General features: G+C 36.2%; 2 protein-coding genes across 2 annotated transcripts; one reads left to right on the forward strand and one right to left on the reverse strand.

The window, feature by feature from the left end:
* The first annotated feature begins 10,277 nt into the window (after positions 1–10,277).
* Positions 10,278–11,261, forward strand: LOC125479904 (protein MIZU-KUSSEI 1-like). Its single transcript, XM_048590049.1, has one exon. It carries the CDS (start codon positions 10,344–10,346, stop codon positions 11,097–11,099), a length of 756 nt encoding a protein of 251 aa, XP_048446006.1. The 5' UTR covers positions 10,278–10,343; the 3' UTR covers positions 11,100–11,261.
* Positions 11,262–12,643: 1,382 nt separating this feature from the next.
* LOC103927664 (F-box protein PP2-A15) lies at positions 12,644–16,740 on the reverse strand. Its single transcript, XM_048590130.1, has 3 exons — positions 16,057–16,740; positions 15,810–15,928; positions 12,644–13,382 (listed from the first exon to the last, which is right to left on the reverse strand). Exons 1-3 carry the CDS (start codon positions 16,366–16,368, stop codon positions 12,920–12,922), a joined length of 894 nt encoding a protein of 297 aa, XP_048446087.1. The 5' UTR covers positions 16,369–16,740; the 3' UTR covers positions 12,644–12,919.
* Between the last annotated feature and the right edge of the window lie 4,358 nt (positions 16,741–21,098).

Raw genomic sequence — 21,098 nt, forward strand, 5'->3', positions numbered from 1 at the left:
GAAATTAGCTAATACACAATTGAATTTCAATAGAGCCTATCATCCTCAAACTGATGGGCAAACGAAAGTTGTGAATCACACATTGGGGGACCTTTTGCGATGCTTAGTTGGTGAGCATCTAAAGTCATGGGACCAAAAGTTATGTATTGTGGAGTTCGCCTACAATCGTTCTGTTAATCGCAGCACCGGAATGTGTCATTTCTATATTGTCTTTGGCTTAATTCCACGAGCACCAATTGATCTTGCTCATGTACCAAATGCAAAAAGAATTAGTAGCAAAGCTGAAAGTTTCATTGATAAGGTCCAGCAGGTCCATAGCATGACGCACAAGCACCTTCAAGAAACAAGTAAGAAATATAAAGCTCATGTAGATTCCAAATGGCAAATGGTGGAGTTTGATGTGGGAGATTTTGTTTGGGCAGTTTTGACAAAGGATGGTTTCTCAGTTGGAAAATACAATAAGTTACATGCAAGGAAAATTGGGCCATATGAAATTCTTGAAAAGATTAACCCCAATGTTTATCGCCTAAAGTTACCTAGCCATATTCGTACTTCTGATTTGTTCAATGAGAAACATCTCATTCCATTCAAAAGGGACAATGAGGATATTAGAACTACAAATTCAGGGGAGAATTTTTTCCAACCCGGAGAGGATGATGCATATATGATGGCTAGTTTATTTATGCATCGTTGGGATAAATTGAATGCTTAACAATATTAAGTAGGACTTAATAACCTCAATAATAGCTTGGGGCATTTTTTTGGCTGCTCATAACAGCCATGACGTTTTTATAGCTGATAATAGCCTTTCTTCATGTAATTTTCAATTTTTAGTGTTATTAAGTTTAAGGCCCTTTTGAATTATGAATGTAAGTTACAAATTAGTGATAAAACCACTTCTTACTGGAAGGTTGGGGAGTTGGACATTTTTTATTAATGAAAATTCTCAGTGTTTCTCTGTTTTAGTTTTATGCCTTTCTCTTTGTGAGATTGTACTACTTTGTTCTTCTTGTTGTCTACATTGTAGGCTGGTACTAGAGATGGGGTTTTGGGGTTTTCAGGTCTCTCCTCGCACTAGGAGATAGTGGACCCTATATATCAGTTTCCCTTTTCATTTTATTTTGTTTCTAGTCGTTGCATCCTGCATCACTTAAGACCCACTACGGTTTGATCTTCTTCAAGTTCTGCATGTTCAAGCACCAATTTTTTTGCTGCTTTAGTTTTCTTGGCTTTTGGCTCTTTTTTGGCTACTTGCTTTTCCAATGTCCTCTTTTTTGATGCAGGTGGAGGATCGACAAAATCATCATCATCATCTTTTGATCCTTGTTCAACTGAGTCCTCAATTGGTTTTGCATTGTCCATCTGTGAAAGTTTGAAGAGTTAGTTTTTTTATACTTTGTTTGACAACAACACACAACAGGTATTTGCAAAATCACACGTGCAGAACCAGTTTTACACAAATATAAACTATATTTTTACCATTTTATGATTTTTGTTGATACTTTTGTTTTTGATACTTTTTGTTTTTCCGCAAAAAATACATAATCACGTTTTACACAAAAGTATATGCAGTATCAATTTTACCTCCAAATTTTCATTTGCTTCTTTAGTTTTTCATGAAGAAGTAACAAATCCCACTTAACTGCTATTGACAAGCGTTTCTCCTTTCCTTTTATTGGTTTGATGATTTGGTTGTGATCACAAATCCAATAATATAAACAAAATAAAAGATTTTTTTTATTAGGGATTTGCATCTTTAGTAAAATAACACAAAAACGTTTTTTTTTTTAATTAGTTTTTGTTTGCTTACCATTAGAAGTTGCATCTTCATTTTCTTCTTTTGTCCCAGTATCAAATGCAACTTGAATTGCATGTGCAATTTCTTTTCTACCGATTCTTGCCATTTTTGAGAAGTATTTATCAACAAATCTGTTTTCTTTCAGCTTCTGGATTCTTATGTCTCTTGTTGATTGAGGGGTTTCTCTACCTTAGTTTGGGATCCCAAATATGTGTTGGACATCATCAGCATTTACTTGGCTATATCCATTTTTGAATTTGAACATTCCTTTTGCAATGTCATACCAATCCACTATATGTAGGACATCACAGTCTGATTTCTTCATTTGTAATTCACCTTTTATGTATGCTTTCACAAGTTTCCAAAAGGTGACATATATGAATGCCAATACTTCTTGTTTTTCATCAAATTTTGGCTAGAGCTCTTGTATTAGTTCTACAAAGGCCATGAGATTCAGTCTTATTTGAGCATAGTTCTCATCTATTGCTCGATGCTTTACAGCATGAGGTTTTTGAACTGATTTCTTTTTTATGAATGTTTTTCTTTTGGCGGCATCTACATATAAAAGGGAAACGATAATGAGTATAATTTTTAATCCAATAATATGAAGTCATATAAATGACAAACTAGATGCAAAAGGCAGATGCAGCATCACTTTGCACAGAAGGTAAATGCAGCATCACTTAGCACACAAGCCAAATGCAATATTACTTAGCAAACAAGGTAGATGCAGAATTGGTTGTTAGCGCACAAGGTAGATGCATAATTGTTTTTAACACACAAGGTAGATGCAAATTCTTTTTTTTTTTTTTTAACACAACATATTTATGTGCAGAATTAATTTACAAACAAAAAGTAGTACCATAATTAAGTTACAGACAACAGACAGGTCAGTTCACATATGAAGTGCATCATCAAGCTAGACGGTTAATGTTTTTACTCACAAAATTTAGACACATAGTCATTTTTTTTCCAGATGTTGTTGAAGAATCAATATACATCTAAAACTACATTAATAAAACCCTTTTTGTTAACCAAAAGAGGGTAAAAAGATATCTTTGTCTTCTATCACAACAAAAAAGTTAAGGACAGTAATGTAATTTCACAAAACAAAATTTTGCTTTTTTTTTTAAACCTCACCTACATGCAAGTTTATCATCTCTAATTTAAATAAATAAAAAAAAAAACAACAACCTCTCTGCCTCTCTCCTCACTCCCACGTTCTCTCTCACTCTCTTCCTCTCTCCTTCAATTTTGACAACCAAAGTAAAAAAAATTACACACTTTGTGTGGGCATATACAAAACTAAATAAAAATTTACACACTTAGTATAAACTAAATAAAAGTGAAACTAAACATCTAAAACACTAAAATTGTCTTTTCTCAAACTAGAACTTTGAAATTTTTGTAAAATCAAGTGCAAAAACACTTGATAATGCATGCATGCGTTTTTAACAGTTTTCGAAAGTGTCTTTTGCAAAAACAAGTGCAAAAACACTTGATAATGCATTTGTTTTTGTCAGAATTCCAAAGATAATCATGAAAAAGAATGATTTGGAGTAGTAGAAAATACCTTTGAAACACTGATCTTCGGGAAATCCGGCTGAACCTGTGTATCATTTACTGAAAATCTGGCTTGAAAGTATCGGAATCTATGGAGATTTTAAGGTTTTATCTGGGGAAATGTTTTTGCATGAGAGAGTTTTTGAAATGATTGTTTTGGGAGAAGATGAAAGAAAGAAAAAACCGTCAGTCCGCGGTATTGAATAGGGCATACAGTTCGTTTTTAAGATTTTTTGTCGTGTATTCATTAACATGGCTGTTTGTTAACAGTTATAGGCGAAGGGCATGGGCCGTAATTTACTCGGTCCGTTTCATTTTGGGTTTGGCTTGGTTTTGTGTTGTTTGGGTTTTTTGTCCCTCCTTGAAATGTTTCAAAAGGTGTGGAATTGTGTGAAATATGGTATATATTTGTGTCTCTATAAGTAAGGCTCCTTATATATATATATATATATATATAAGCACATAAGAAGAAAAGGTTTGAGAAATAATAGAGGCCTAAGGTTATGAATCCACCAATAACAATCATATTTCATTTTCTTATAGCCAACTACTATTCAATTTCCATGCCAATGTTAAAAGGTTGTTCTCTCTTAATCTTTTAGTATGACTTAAGCCCGTCATAGTCAATAAATCGAGTACCTTTTACATTCTACCATGTCAGTGTGTTTAACATAAAAGAATCCATTATATGTAGAACAAATATGTCAACCAAGTAGGACTAGAGGATTATTGGAAATGTGCCCTAAAAGTCAACCTTAAAATGAAATCTTTTAGGATAACTGAAGAGATTAGGCAAACTGATATCATCATGGAAAGTTCAATGGTTAAGACTGTTCTTTTTTTTTTTTTTCGGACAAAAAAATAAAGTTGGATTGGAAGGATCTGCTTCCGTCCACCTATCTTTTCCTAAAATTGTTCCTAGTAAGAGGAATATCAAATGGACACTGATGATCCGAAAAGATTGGTACACATTATGTTTGCTTAATTGGGAGGCTGATTAATCTCAATCCATTCGTGTAGAGACACTAAGACAAGTGTGTAGGGCTTAATAAATAGTGAGTGCATTGAACATGATCAAGCGAGAGTACTTGCATGGAGTTGTACATACATGTCAAGCAAGTAACTCTAAAAGTTGCAATAATGCTAGTAATCCTCTTACCTGAGATCTCTAACGTTCAGTAAGAGAATGAGATTACTCTAATTGATGATGCAACATGACCATGCCTTATCTTGAGTTTGTTGTATGTATCATTAGGGTCATTTAGATATTCATAGAGGAATATGAATATACAACAATGGCTGTTTAACTTTCAGTAAGAGAAGGAGAATACTCTACGATATTTTAGTAAGAGAAGGAGAATACTGTAAGATATATTTTAAAAACTTTCTTTTTGGACGCACCAAAGTCAGCCTTAATTGTCACTTTTGGAATAAGACCTACATGGATCCAGTTCATCTTTTGTAAGAAGAAATTCTTTACCAGTTCTATCACCTTCTTCCCTAGCACATCCTAATAGTTTTTATAAAAACAACCTATAAATTCATTTGGACATGGAGATTTTGGCTGGTTTATAATGAATACAGACCAATTTAGAAACATGGAAGGACGAGAAAAGTATTTCTCCAATCAAAATTCGATTGGATTTATAAACTTCAAAATCGGACTCATTCATGGATGTAATCATGGTTTGCTTTAGGCAATATCATCCTACATGATTAAACGGTCCGTAGAGCAGCCAAAGGACCATGGAATCCTCGTTAGGGAGGTACTTCCATTTGTAATGCTTTGGGCATAAGTCTTTAAATGAAGATCATGCTAGAGGCTTATTCAGCTCTTCCATGCCATTGTTGGTTTCAATGGGTTCTCAGCTTCTTGATAGTCAAGTGAAGTTACACGTCTTATGCCAACATAAAGTAGTTTCTATCAAAAAATCGAACTGGTGACAGTTCGTTGATAGGAGCATATTTAGGCGACTTAGCTAGCTTATTCTTGTGCATTTGTGTTATTATTTCTTAGTTAATGTAGTATTTCAACTCATTTTCGTGTGCTTGTAGGTCCAAAGGGTTAAAGTACCAAGAAAGTGCATTTTGGTGCATTTTGGAGCAATTTTGGGCACTAAATGGATAGCTTGTATATGGGCCAACATGGATGGACGAATTTGGTGTTCAAAAGGCTAGAAATCTAATGAGAAGATGAAGGAATTAAACTCAAGACAAAGTGGATAAGGAAGTAGCTCAAAATAGGAAACATTATCTAAAACCTTATCCAACCTTATCTAACATTATCCAAAACCTTATCTTATCTGATCCTATCCTAACCTTATCATGCCTTAATCCTAGCTGCAAGGGGACCTAAATAGATATTTCTAGAACCTATTTCTAGAAGCATTCTCTTCTAGAAGTCCCAAATCAGCCACAAACCACATTATTTCTAGAAACCCTCCAAAGGTGGCGCCTATTCCCTTCTAGAAGGCCTTGCCTTGCCTTGCAAGCCATTCCCTCCTTCCCTCCAATATGTGCCGCACCCTCTACGCCCTATCCCTTTTGGATTCTAATTTTTAGGGCCTTATTCCTTGTGGATTTGGGTTACACAAATCCTTTTATGAAACTAATTAGGCCAAACCCCCTCCTAGGTGGATTTAATCACTTATTGCCGAACCCTAGGGCCCTAATCCAATAAATCTGCTAAGTGTAACCCTAATCTAATTAACCCTAGGACTATATAAACATATTTTCAGCCACAAATTCGTATCACCCCCTTATGTTATTCAGAAACTCCTTGCCGCAAGCCCTAGCCTCCATTCTCCTTCATTCATTCACTCCATACACTTCCATATACAACCTGCCGCACTCTACCACCATAATCAGCCATCATTCATCATCCCAAGGAAGAATACATCGTTCATAACCCCCAAAACCATCACCCACACCTTGTTCCACAGCAAGGAAGAAGAAGGAAAGCCCTAGCCGTGCAAGCCATTCGACTTAGAATTGCTGGAACGTTTTAGGTGTAATCTTTCTTGTGTTTTTCAATGTTTAATTTCAAGAATCTTTGCTTTGTGAGTATGAGGAACTAATCCCCTTTTGGCTAGGGGGAATTTCGAAACCATGGCTATATTTGCATTATGATTTGATTACTTCCAGTTGTGATTTCATGAATTGTGAATTCAATTTACTTATCTATTTGAATTAAAACTTGTTTATGTATATGGATTGAGAGTGCACACTTAATTTGCATGCATAAATCTGATGCTAGGATATGAGGAAGCTTCACCTAATCGTTGTGAACTTATATTCATAAGTAGTAAAGGTTGTTAGTCACAATCATGTTAAGTAAATTCTTGACATAAGTATAATGCTCTTTCATAGTTACGAACGCCTTGTCAACACTTATGATTTTCATAGAATTTAATGATCTTTGATTGTTTCTCTATTATGCGCTTTCATGTAGAGAACTTTTGAGGAATAATTTGATTGCAATGCGCTAATTCCATTCAATTCAATGACGTAAGGAAAATCTGAAGGTTAATTTAAGCGTACCTAATTAACTTGGGGTGTTGAGGTTAATGATTCATTGAAAAAGCAACTGGAGTTTGTTTTGTATGCAAGTATGTCATGTGTGGAGAAAGACCTCCTAGCTAGCCCATCATCCACTTAATTCCATCAAATTCGTGAATTCTGCCTAGTTTAAAGTCTTGTCTTTGTTTACTTTATTTTCGTCCAAAACCAAATCCCCCTTTAACTTAGAGTGTCTAACTAGTTAGAATCTGTTTTAGATTGTGTTTTCAAGTGTTTTGAGTCAAGTTAGAACCAAATTTCGTCCAAATTTGTGTTTAAAGTCAAATCTGCCCAGTTTGTGTTTTAGGCAGTTTTGAGTGTTTTAGCTTATTTTGAGTCTTGTGAACTTGTTTTGAGTCTTTTAAGTTGAGTTAAGTGTTTTAAAGTTTAGTTTTAGTTATTTGAGTCAGTTTAAAGTGTTTAGCAATCCCTCCTAATCCCCGTTTTAAGAACGATCCCTACTTACTTATATACTACAATTGTCAAAAAATGGTTAATTTGTGTGTTAAGTTAATTTTCGCATCATTCGTCAATCCACTGAATGTGGGGAAAAGATTGTGATTGGTGCTATGGGAAATAAAACATCCATAAGCATCAAAGTTAGAACACTCGGGTTCGAAGACATCGTTTGCATGAAAAACTATGGGTTTGCATGGGTGTACTCTTTTATGAAAACTTCGGGTTTCAAAGGCACTAAATAACCTACAAGATTGAGTTTAGTATAAACTTCCAGTTCATAAAAGGAGGTACATGTAAGAATACATTATACAACTTAAGTGTAGTGAATTTGGGTTGCTTCAGGAACTCAAGTGTGAGTAGCTTCGGGACTACAAAATGATGTCAACATATCAAAGAAAAATAATAAAATATTGAATTGTTAATTTCTCAAAAAAAAAAATTGGGCCATTAATTTTGGATTTTGTCAAATTAATAAATTGCTGGTCACTTTAAATTAATTTAATAGATCAAGACCACTCGGGTTCTTTATTGAAAGCAAAAAATGATGTTCAGGTAATATTCACTTTAGATGGCTTCTGCCCAAACGATTAAGAAATTATAGCCTAATAGGGGCTTTAGCCAGGAACACCCTAAAATATTTAGGTGGAGCTAAGAAACAACGGGTGCCGAAACGTGGCACCGGGTTGAAAACAGGGTCGCAGCCCAGCATTGGAATGTTGGCGCCTTGTTAGACGGACCTAAGGTAAAATTGCAAGTCAACCCAACTCGCTTATATATGCAAGTTGCAAGCATGCGGCCCGAGGTAGAGGAAAACATAGCAGCGCGGAAAGCTGCTGAAGGCCAGCTGGAGGGCGTTAGGCCTAAGAAAAAGAAGATCCATGCAATGGGCCTGGTCAGTGGTGCACGCAGCAAGCCCAAACGCGGGATAGAGGAGTCCAAACGCCTAAACAGCGTCGTTTCAAACTAAAGCCCGACCAACGGCTCGGCTCAGCGCAAAGGCGGCTCGGATCGGCAGCTAGGTTAATTGCTGATCAACCAGGGCTGTGGCTCAGCTCAACAGCTACAAGCCGCCGCTCAGTGAGCTCAGCGGCTCGGCTCGATTTTTCCTCTCTTTTTTTTCTTTTCTTTTTTTTTTTTCTTTTTTCAGTTAGGGTTTTCAAAACCCAATTCATACTTCTATTTTCTTATTTTTCTTTGACTCACAAATTTCTCATGAATTTATAAATTGCATATATGAAATATACAATATATATATATATAGAGGAAGGTAAATATAAATGTAGGGGTTCATGCATCATGATCGTTGGAAGTATCAAACTTGGATTTTATGAGAACTTGATTGGGAAAAAACAAAATTGAGCCTTTGAATTTGTAGAAGATCCTACTCAGAAAGCCGGAATTGCATCTCCAATGCGTTATATCACGTTCAACATAGAAAAATTAAATTGAATCAATAACATGTAGATCAATTTAATAAAATAATGTTAACCACAAAAGAATGACTAAAACGTAATACTCTCCTAGTTGAAAATGAACAAACTCTCTTTAGTGCAGTGTAGAGCGTGCTGATAATGTGTTGTATGCCTATTTGATTGAAGAATTATAAAGAGATTGCAAGAGAGTGTGTGGCAAGCATAGGGAGAATTAGGTAAACTATGAGGTGTGTTCCCATCCCCATTGTGCCTTTATTTATAGTAATATGGAATGTTAATTCCTTACCCCCAATAGGATTACAATACTAATAAGATAATATCTAAAGATATGATATAGAGGAACCCTACAAGGATATCCCATGATTTAATAGTTTACACAATCACATATCTAACTATTAGGATTGCAACAATCAAGTAATTGGTCACGCTCCAATAAAAAATAAAAAAAATAAAAAGTAATTGGTCAAACCATTGCATTAATAAGGTCCTCCTTACAAGGTAAATTAATAGGGAGCATTTTTTCTCACTATCCTAAATTATGGTGTATCCTCATCATATGCCAAATTATTTACCACATGTCCTTTCATTTGGTTTTGGTTATTTTTTTCAAAATTGAAATGATAACATTTTAAATGCATGTTAACTATAGTTAGATGAAAGGATGTCAGATGATTAGGTGCATAGTAAACAAATACCATAATCATTGTTCGGCGCTAAACAGCTGGTCACCATCCCGATTAATGCCTAGGTGTTTGAAAATTAAGAAAGGGCACCTAGACCTACTAAGGCACCCGACTAGACCGCATAGGCACCCGCCTAGCCCGCCAAAACCCAACTAGGTTGCGACTCACTTAGACAAAAAATATATAACTTTCATTTTGCAGTTTATTTTTTTCAATAAATTGTAAGAAACTTGTTGAACACTTAAATGAACACAAATTATATGCTTGTTTCCAATGTTTTCATTATGTTCCAATAGCTCATAGTATATATGTCATTATATTTTGCAGTTTATGATAAAATTATATATATTTTAAGTATAAATAAACATTTATTTACACGAAATATAATAGATTTAATTAAATCCACCTAGTCCACCTAGTCCGCCTAGGAGCTCGCCTAGACCCTACCTAGCCGCCTAGGCACTAGGCCCCAACCTGCCGACCGACTAGCGTCTAGTATATTTTAGAACCTTGACCATAATTATGATGATCAGCAAAAATGCTCTGAAAATACTTAAGTAAAGAGTAAAGACTAAATAGAGATATTGTCATAATATCGTTTGTTCTAAATAAAAATAGAGATATGGTCAACGACCAGAATTTAAGCTTAGCAAAGGCAACAAAACCGCAAATCCCATAACAACCATAACGACTAGATTCAGCCTCTCTCTCTCTCTCTCTTCTCCCCACCCCCGCTCTCTCTCTCTCCTTCCCGTCTGATCAGTACTCTATCTCTCTCTCTCTCTCTCTCTCTTCTGTTTCTCTCTCTCATGGCATTCTCCCATTTCTGGTTCGTCAGCAAAGCCATTAATGGGGGAGCCGAAATCTCCAACATCACAAGATCATCAGACGACTGCAGTAGCCACAACATCCTCGTCATCTACTGTCCCGCCGCCACCACCGCTACCCCGCCAGCAATCTTCCCTTCTCGAACCATCCCATAAAAAGAAAAGCAGAACCAAAGTCTTCCGCGTCTTTCGCTCTGTCTTCCGATCCTTCCCCATCATCACCCACGCCTGCAAGATGCCATCGCTCCCCATGGGCAGGCTTGACTCTAGCAGGGCCATCTCCTCTGGCAACCGGGTCAGTGGAACACTGTTTGGGTACCGGAAGGGACGCGTGTCCCTTTCAGTACAAGAAACCCCCAAGTGTCTTCCAAGCCTGGTGGTGGAGCTGGCCATGCAGACAAATGTGCTACAGAAGGAGATGGGGACAGGGATGGTCAGAATCGCGTTGGAATGCGAGAAGAGGGCGGACAAGGACAAGACGAGGCTTATCGACGAGCCAGGGTGGACCATGTACTGCAATGGGAAGAAGACTGGGCATGGGATGAAGAGGGAGGCCACGGAGGAGGACTTGAATGTTATGGAACTTCTCAAGTCAGTGACTATGGGCGCAGGTGTGTTGCCCGGGAAGTTCGAGGTTGAGGGCTCGGATGGTGAAATAGCATACATGCGCGCCCTCTTCGAGCGTGTCGTTGGCTCAAAAGACTCGGAAACTTTGTACATGCTGAGCCCAGAAGGGAATAATGGGCCTGAGCTCAGTATTTTCTTTGTAAGGATATGATGATTTACCTCCACGCATTACGCTATACTAGTACACTAAGGAAGAGAAAGTTAAATTCTTTGGTAGGTATACCAATTCTTTAGGGGAATATTTTTGCTATCCCTTAAGTGATGGTAATACTCGTCACTTTATTTATCATCTGTTAAATGAGTTTAAATTACGAGGTCTGATGATAAATAGATGATGAGTATTACCATCACTTGAAGGTAGAGAGCAAAAATGCACCCATATTTTAGAATAAATTTACAAATTATGTGATATGTAACTAATAAAAAAATAAACACGTTAACCAGTACTTAAATAATAATTAATTAAATCATCAACACTCCGTAGCAGTACCTTTTTTTGTGAATTAGAGTAGAAACAATGAATTATTAATTGACATAAGGCGATGGGTTCGATTAGTTGACATAATTTCGTCTTCTGTTGGATTGAAGCAATTTAAATTTAAAATTAGAGTTTCAAGTGCAAGTGCACGTACTCAGTGGTAGCATAGACATGCATGTACGGAAGCAATGGTATCAAAGAGGGATTGAATCAATGCCAATCTATTCGATTCGATTAATCACGTAAAACTTAATTGAAATAATGATCATTTGAATGGTTGATTAAAGACTAATTAAATTAATTGCAGGCATGTTTGAATAATCCTTTTCCTTTTGATTTTAATATGTACCTTTTTTCTTCACCAGCAAAAAATCTTTCTTCCTCAGTGGCTGTATGTATTTCTAATATTAATTCTCTATGTTTGGTTAATGACATTTCTCATCTGGTTTTTTTTTTTTTTTTTGTTAAAATTTCTCATTTGGTTTGGGTTAATACAAATGATGGTTTTGGGTCAGGTGTCTCCTCTTCCATTAACTGAACAGAGTAACTACATCAAGGTCGTGTCATACTAGCACTAACCCAATTCTCATATTTTCGTTTTTTTAATCTTCATTATTTGAAGGTCATTGCTACAAAAAATTATCCAAATTATAGTTCGTTTAATTATTCAAATGTATGAAACAAACCGACAGCTTGATATTTATTTAATTTGAATTATTAAACAATATCCCATTTAAATGTTTTTTTTTTTTTTTTTTTTTTTTTTTTTTTTGAACAAGGATTTAAAAATTGCATGGTTCTGATAATGAAGTTTATCCAATGAAAATACGTTATTTGTTAGGGATGAATGACACTTTGTACTTTTCTAATTTTGTGCAATTAAAGACCAGATGAGAGAAAATTGATTAAGATAGTTTGGACATGTGAACCGAAAACCTACATATGCTCCAGTTAGAAGATGCAACTATGAGATGAAAGCTCAGGGCAAAAAGAATAGAGAAAGACCTGAAAAGACTCAAAAAGCAACTTCAAGAAAAAATATGGAGGACTTGGAGCTAGTGGAAGACATAATGCAAAACGAAGTTCAGTGATGTTCTAGTATTTATACAACTCCACTTAATAGGATAAAACCTAACTGTTGTACTCTAGATGGCATACAATTACGAATTAACAGGAAATTATTTCCATGATTTTCCAATAATCTAACATCTATGAAATCAATGGAAACAGTGTTAAGAGGCATCACATATATCTAGGTTACAAAATGCTTTACAGTGAGCAACTGACAAACACAAGGCAATACCAAAGTGTATTCACTCAACCTAATCTGCAAAGGTATATATGGAACAAAACTTGGATCACATACATGAACAGAGGTTACATAAACCCTAGAGGACACAAACCTACTGCAAAAACCAAATAAGATGACATCCTCCAGAACACCTTACGGGATTGCTGATGTGAATGAACAACTACCCTGTTCAGCACTCGGCTTACTTCCAGACCCCTCTTCTTTTACGCTCTTTCAAATCACTGGGGACGATAGACACAGAATCCACGCATAGCCCACCTTTTGAATGTGTGCAATCAATCTGTTTCATGGAAAATTTGACTTCTGTTACAGGATCGGTATCGGTGACAGTAAATTCACCAACTTTGTACTCAACCCAGCATCCGCGCTTATGGTTTCCATATGCATCCCCATGTTCGATTTCATCCAAGCAGCATTCATATGATGCTTGCTGTCCATCTGAAGTTGACAACTCAAATCGCACGGGCTTTATATCCCAACCGTGGGTGTGCTCAAAGTTGCAGACACGTCGTCCCAATCTTTTTGAGAATCTTCCAATGTGAAGCCTGAAAGATAAAGTGTAGATATCAGCAGGAAAAGGAAACTTCACGACCCCATCTACTTCAAACCACCATATTTGCTGTAAATAAGCCACAACCTGAAACCTGCAAATAAAGAACAGAGCACACGGACCATCAACATCTATAAAAAAACAGAGCAAAAATGAAGAAATAATGAATAAACAGCAAGCTGGTGTAACTTACAATTAATGGTTTAATTATGATAACTGACCCAAAAGAGAATATTATTAACCATACATTGATGTAAAAGAATTAAAAACGCAAAACATCAATAGTGGCAGCCCCAGTCCCAGAAAATCATAAGCTATCTCTCTGGTCTTGTGACAACTACATTGGCATTTCTGATTCCGCACAAGAAACTAGTACATAAGAAACCCTGCAGAAAGAAACGCACTAATTATTTAGTGGCTTCCATAATGACTCTGTTTCACCCTTTTCAGTTTGACATAGGCCAACCCGAATCTCCACTGACCTTGAAAAGTTTCTAGTTGGCCATATGGAGTACACAGATCCCTTGTAAAATAAATAAAAAATAAAAAATTTATATATTGTTTTTAAAGGATACACTTGGATGGAGAGAATCGAAAGATAGGACGGAATTTGAATGAGCAAGTAGAATATTTTCTACTTCCATGATCAACCTTGATTTCTAGAAGACCCTGACATAACTGTGTCAAGAGCAACTAAAATTCGATTGATGTTTTGTACTTTAGACTTTTAGGCTCTGATCTTTTATACCTCCAGTTTCACCTAGGCTGCATTCATAGTTTGGCAGTGCACTATCCAGTGATCCATATATCTGTACATTCACAATATTTCTAATATTAAGGTATCACGGGTGTGTTTCTAGTAAAGCAAAACTCCATAATATAGGAAATATTGTACATTTAGCTAACAACAAACCTTGTATTCCAACTGGAACTTACTAATTGCATTTGCTCTCTCCTCGAATGAAACCATAGCGAGCCATTTTAATAAAGCTGAACAGTTTCACTTTGGGAAAATAAAGATTATAACATACAGGTTTTGGATTAGAGTCCCAAACCAGCAGAAAATTAAGATAGGAATCTATTTTGGGTTAACTGATGTATGAGTGGTATGCAAATGAGAAATTCCCTACAAAAACCAATAAAACCAGTTACAGAACATGTTGAATATAGAACACATGAAATAAGTAGCATCACTTGCTTATCTGACTTTTTATACATGTATTTTCCTAAAGGATAAAAACGTGTGGGTTTTAGGCTTAATGCATCCAACTTAGAATATTCTAAGCTAGAAAGACATCTTAAATCCCCAGTGGTCACTAGAATAACGTGATCTCAGCTGATCCTCCCAATGTACAAAAATACAATGATATAGAATAGTTGGACCATAGTTTTTCATCTGATCCTCCCAATGTACAGAAATACAATGATATAGAATAGTTGGACCATAGTTTTTCATCGGACATGTGCACTGTGTAATTATATCAGATGACCAATTAACTGACAACATCAAGCCAGTCACAAGAAAGATCATATGGAGAAGCGTTCTCAAATATAAAACAACTAAGCAGGGACATAATTTGCTACAACAACAGAGAATCTACCAACAACGATTACAAATTAGAAACTCAGGTTTGCAAATTGTAAAGTCAGCTATTTCTAAAGACTTCTATAAAGATTCAAATTTTTATTCTTTTACGCATCCTCTAAACATTTGCATCAAATACATGTCAACCCCAATAATGACATAGAGACATAGTTCACCAGACTCCAATCCACAAAATTAGCACAATGCACTAATTATAAAATGGAACTGCACCTATAGAAACCTAATCTTAATCCGTGGGCAATCTGCTGCCACATAAGAAAGACGTCCACAGTACCATGAAATACTTCCACATCTTTCCTTCCCATATTCAAAAAATATTTTCTTTCACCTCCCTGATAAATATAGCATTTCCATTACATGTGGGAGACAAATTTGCATTCAACTACAATAAAATACAATCGTAGTAGGAAAACCTACAAGACCACCACTCGTGTGAGCCAAACTTTTGCTTAGCACTCCACTGGTGCTCACACCATGTGAGTGCACGATCCTTTAAGATGGATGCCATGGTTCTCTTTTGAGACAAATTTTGTGACAGGCATAACCTAGTTGGCAACCATTTAGAAATAGATGCCTCAAGTTCAAATCCCTCATTACCAAATGTTCTAACAAGTTATTAGAGAAGGCCAAAGAACCCAAATGGCAAGAAATAGTGTCCTGATGAAACAAAAGATATAATCATCATTCAAGCACGAACATCATTTCCTTGAGAATTTGTGACTTCTCCCCTCATTTGGTCAATATAACTACTCAGTGCTAAAAAACTTCATAAATAAACAAACAAAGAAAACTTACTGAATGAGCGTAAGCTTAATTAAATTTTCAAAACCTAAACCATGTACTCCAAAACAAAGAAAGTGAACAAACCATGCATATCAAAAGCACAAACTAGTAGATGACAGATAATTAGCTAACCTAGATTCTTCAGTAGGAACCCAGTTCCAGTATCGCCTATCTTCAATCCCAGTTATCGCCATCCCTTTGGCAGAAACCGACATACAAACCCTTCCTGTGACCGTGTCTATCCATACCACCTGCAAAACCCACCAAACACATCCAAAAAATGAGCAAATTCAGTCATATTCCACCAAACCCAAAACCCTTAATTGCAAAATTACCCTAAGAAATCACCCAAAACCCTAGTTCCCAATTAAAAACACACCTTATTGCCATCGTCGAAGGGTACAGGGCGGGAGAGCATGGCAAAGATGTCCTTTTTCGAGCGGTTTTGGTACCTCTGAGGAGGCACCAAATCGAGTAGATCATGGTAATTTGGGGGCAACTTGGATTCCCAAACCGAATCAGACGACGCCGCACCGCGAAACGCCCTGTTGAGCCTCGCAAGATTGCAAATCTCAGGAGGAGTCAGGTACATGAACGCGCAGGCCACACAGCTCTCGGGTATGTCGCCAAGACCCGGTCCATGACCCGCCCCATTCGTCCCCTCCGTCAGGTTCGAGAGCGAAGCCCCCATATCTTCTTCTCCTAGATTTCACTGTATTTACAGACACTGTTGTGCCTCAATCAGGCCATGGCGTTCGCTGCAGATACAATCGTAGGGTGCAAAATAGAAGAAATGGAAGGGTGGGTTTTTTTAGGGTTTTGAGGAAGATGGTGGGGGTTGTGTGGGTATTTGGAGTGTTTGGTTAGTGAGAAAGTGAAGTGTAGTGGGAAATTCTAGCTTGGGTTTTTGGGTTTGTGATGGGTATTTTCGTCTGTCAAATTTTCCGGGAATATTTTGCAGGGGTGGGAAAGTCGGGGAAAGTTGGGAGGGACGGAGGAGCTGACGGGTGGGAGGGAGGATGCACTTTCGCTCCCCACCGCTAGTTACTTACAACGTAGTGTAGTATTTCAATTTCCAACTAAGTTTTAAATATGAGAAAATTGATGAAATGGTTCCTTAATTTTAACTCAATTAGAATAATAGTCTCTTAATTAAAATTTATGATCATTATTAATCATTTAACTCATCAAAATATGCAATTATGGTCTTTTTTATCAACTCCGTTAATTATGTTGGAAGAAACATTGCAACAATTGGGTTAAAGTCAAGGAACCATTGCTTAAATTGGAGTAAAATTAAATGACCATTTCTCCAATTGAGTTAAAGTTAAAGGATCATTGCTACAATTTTCTTCATTTGGTTTTCCATATTTGCCTCTTGATTCAACCTCACGTGCGTGGCACGTGACTCATTTGAACGGAAGTTCTAACAAAGTTGACGCAAATGACTATAGTTGCACCTTTTTTTATGAGTTAAGAGACCTATGGTTACAAATTTTTAGTTGATGAGCATTACTCTATTAGAGTTAAAGTTGATGGACCATTACTATAATTTCCTCTTTAAGTATTGATTGTTACGAAAATATAAGGGTTAATTACAGTTATACTCCTAAAGTTTATTGTGTTTTCACAAAACCCTCTCACGTTTGAAACATTACACTAACACCCCCTCAGGTTTTAATTTACTTTCACATAACCCATTTTGGTCAAAAAGTCATATTAATAGGACAAATCTACCCTTATTAACTTGTTTTTCTAGATCAGTCGAGGTATTCATTGAAAAGTCTCAATGATATCTTTGTTAGTCTTGAGGGCAAGGACGGCAATAGCGACCACTAAAATTTTGTTTCTAAAAAATCCCGCTCTTGATCTAGGCAGGATCTATCAGCAACGGCATTCTTCCATGCTCGTTCCTAAGAACTCAGTAACGTGGCCAATAAGTCAATGAGCATTGAGGCAGGTAGACATATATTATTAACTGCTTTAAGTTGGTAAGGCAAGGAAGGCTGATTTCACCGATCATTCCTACTCGATGCCTTGGACGATTATTTTCAAAACCTTAGTTCACTATCATTAAGGGAACTTCTTGGATCACCTCTATGAGTCTTAAGGCGACGGAAGGCAGAAGAGGGAAAGTCGCTTTGTTTACAATTACAAAAAAGAATTTAGGCACAGCTTTTTCTACAGTTATAGATAGGACTGGTTTGGTTCAAAATGGTTCGGTTTTTTCTGATTCGGTTTCATCCTGGTTTGGTTTTTTGCCATGAATTTTTTATTTATTTTTTTTAAATCTAGATATTGGTACTAATCCATAAACTGGAAATCATATTCCACCCATATAGAAGAGTTCATTGTCTCAAAACTTGTCAAACTACATACATGTTCCAACAATAAGATGAAACCGACATGGATAAATAATACGAGAGCAAAACTGATGAAATAAATTAGTAAGAAGTGTGTGAATGAAATATGATCATGTTCACATGTAATAATTAGTAAGAAGTTTCTTAGCATCCTTCAGAAAGGAACAGGAGGAAACTTGTGCACAAGTCCATAATCTGCAACCCATACTTTGTTTGCTCTATGTCCGTCTATTGAATCTAAAACCTCTATGCATCTCCACCCATTTTTTTCTCTATAACTGAAATGAAAACTCTATCACATCTTCACGAATAGCACAAATTTTAAATATATCAATAACCAAAAATCCCTAAATCTAGAAAACCCTAAGTTACTCTTCCTAAATCCCTAAAATTGAATACCTTTTGAGTGAAGATTTGGCTTCGACAAGAACTGTTAGGTGGTGTCGGAGTTCAGAGAAGCTAATGGTGGTGGTCGGAGTCAACTTCACATAAGCTGAAGGAGGGCAGGAGTTCGAACCCTCATGCTAGCAAAATTTCTGGGAATTTTCAAAATTTTTATGATTTTTATAATTAAAATATTATAAAAAAATAATTAAATATATATATATTGGTTTGGTCCGGTTTGGTTTTCGGACCTCAAAAATCAAAATCGAACCAACCAGATTTGGTTCGGTTCAATTTTTTTTGGTTTCAGTTTGGTTTTCGGTCCGGTTTTTCAAACCCAACCCTAGTTACAGAAGAGAAGCCTTTGCCGCGCTTTGAAATATTGGCCCGGATTACGCTTTCAAATCAATAGTTCATTGACCGCCTCTGATCTTTTGTTTGTTTGAACAAGCCTTTTTACTACAGTTTGTTACTAAAGAAAGAATGTGCCATACTATCGAACTATAGGCGAGATGAAGTGAAGCAAGCAAGGGAAGAGTTCCGAAAAAGCGATTGATCCACTTAAGATAAGATCGATAGATAGAGTACGGGACAGGACCAACACTAACAGGGGACGTAGAACATATTTATTTAAAGGAATCGCCAGACAGAACTAAAAGCTAGAAGAAAGATGACCGGGGCCGGGAATCGAACTATTAAATAAAAATAAGGACCGATGAGACCTTTATATTATAATCTTAGAAAACCCTTACTATAATCGATTATTTGCACAGATATGCTGAATTACTTACAAACAAAATGAAAAAAAAAATGAAAACAAAACCTTTATAAATAAAAAGAAAAAGAAATCAAATTAAAAATTAATAAAACATTAAAACAAACAAAAAAAAATTGACAGAATTTCACATCTTCTCCTCCTCCATCTTGTTCTCCCTTGAATCCAAACATCTAACTTCCCTTAGTTTTTTCACTGCCGACCCACAATCCCCAACTACCCTTTCCTCAACTCAATCCCAGCAACACCCTTGGTTCGTATGTGCTAATTAATTTAGGGTTCTGGAATGCTTCGTATATATATGATACAGGAAAAGAATAAAACCAATAAACCCTATCCTACTGTAGTGAGGAGTCAACTCACGCCAACAAAAAATATATTCAAATCAAATATAGAAAGCATGAGAAGATTTCAGAACATCAACGGAGATGGATTCAAAGAGTCGAATAGGTGAAGCAATTTGTTTGTGCAGTTGAAGATCCAGAAAATGCAGCCAGAGAGAAGATGACGAGGGACAAACGTTAATGTTCTGGGTTTGGACAAACAATACTATTAATGAGTTAATTTGTTAAATATTAAGAGATAGTCGGACGGTAAAGATTGAATCTGCACTAGAATATACATGTCTATTATTATTTTTCATCCGTATTTTTATTTAGGTTTATTTATAAAGTTAAATATCTTTTAATGTAATATTTAATTTGATTTGACTTTCTACGTATTTATAAAATATCTTCTTTTTTTTTTCCTTTTTTTTTTTTTTGAAGAAATCTTTTTTAGTATTCAAGTGATTAATTATAAGGGTAGATTTGTCCTATTAATATGACTTTTTGATCAAAAGGGGTTATGTGAAAGAAAATTAAAACATCATGGGGTGTTAGTGTAATGTTTCAAACGTGAAAGAATTTTGTGAAAACCCACTAAACCTCAGGGGGTGTTTCTGTAATTAACCAGAAAATATAAGAGGAAATTAGAAACCCCTACAACATTTTTTATATCTTTTAGACTAAACATTGGTGTGACAACTCGTCTCTAGTTCTATGATTTTATAAATTTTAAAAATGTGAATTTACGAAAATGTCTTAGATGCAAGGGTATTGACTTTCGTTAACCAATGTATAGTGAGACGTACAAAATATTCTTTTAGCGTATTTTTGAAGTACTCAATGATACAAACGCGTAGGCGCAAGTGGAATCGAAATCGGAGCTACGGTTAAAATTTTACGGAACTACAAAATTAGAAGAAATTTAGTTGAAGTTTGGTGAAAAACCCAGCATAGGTGCCGTGGAAAACCATGCCCGAGATCCACCATTTGTGAAACGATTTCATTCAATTACCACCAGCAAAACACTCTTCTTGAGGCCTAGAACAAAGCTTAAACAATTGTAGGGGTGGCGAAGCACCGGAGGTGACAGATCAAAGCCACCAATTTCTAGGGTTTTCGGCGAGTTCAAGGGAAATTGGAGCTTTTCCCGGACAAATTGGACTTGGCCACAAGTATAAAACTTGCTTTACTCATTGAGATCTTTATTCCTGTAAAATTTGAGAATTTTTGGAAATAGTTGAATTTTCCGCCAAGTTAGGACGGCGGCTTGTGGGCCGAGACCCCACCCGACCTTCCTAAGCTAATTTGGATGCCCCGATTCCATATTTGTCATCCGATTAACGAAATTTCATTGTTTGGGTATAATTTCGCTGAGGTCCGCCACTTGAACATTATAGCAATCGATGATCCAACTGTTGGATCGGCACCAAACTTTACCACATTATAGTACGTAATATTTGAGAACCATAGAAACTTATGGATCGGGAATCCAATGTACGGATCTTTCCGAATTAGATTTGTAAGTTCGTAAAATAAAACGTTGGCCGCCACTTGAATTGTGATTGGCGGAGAT

Source organism: the organism of the source record quoted next, unplaced genomic scaffold, assembly GCF_019419815.1.
Source record: "Pyrus x bretschneideri cultivar Hongxiangsu unplaced genomic scaffold, Pyrus_bretschneideri_v1 Contig30, whole genome shotgun sequence".
In the NCBI taxonomy this organism is placed as follows: domain Eukaryota; kingdom Viridiplantae; phylum Streptophyta; class Magnoliopsida; order Rosales; family Rosaceae; genus Pyrus; species Pyrus x bretschneideri.

What these genes read in the sequence shown, in the direction of transcription:
- LOC125479904 (XM_048590049.1), top strand. Translation starts at nt 10,344, where the DNA reads ATGGGGGAGCCGAAATCTCCAACATCACAAGATCATCAGACGACTGCA.
- LOC103927664 (XM_048590130.1), bottom strand. Translation starts at nt 16,368, where the DNA reads ATGGGGGCTTCGCTCTCGAACCTGACGGAGGGGACGAATGGGGCGGGT. An exon ending in CCTTCGACGATGGCAATAAG is followed by an intron (nt 15,929 to 16,056) that starts GTGTGTTTTTAA and finishes TGGGTTTTGCAG; the next exon opens with GTGGTATGGATAGACACGGT. An exon ending in GTTCCTACTGAAGAATCTAG is followed by an intron (nt 13,383 to 15,809) that starts GTTAGCTAATTA and finishes CTTTATTTGCAG; the next exon opens with GTTTCAGGTTGTGGCTTATT.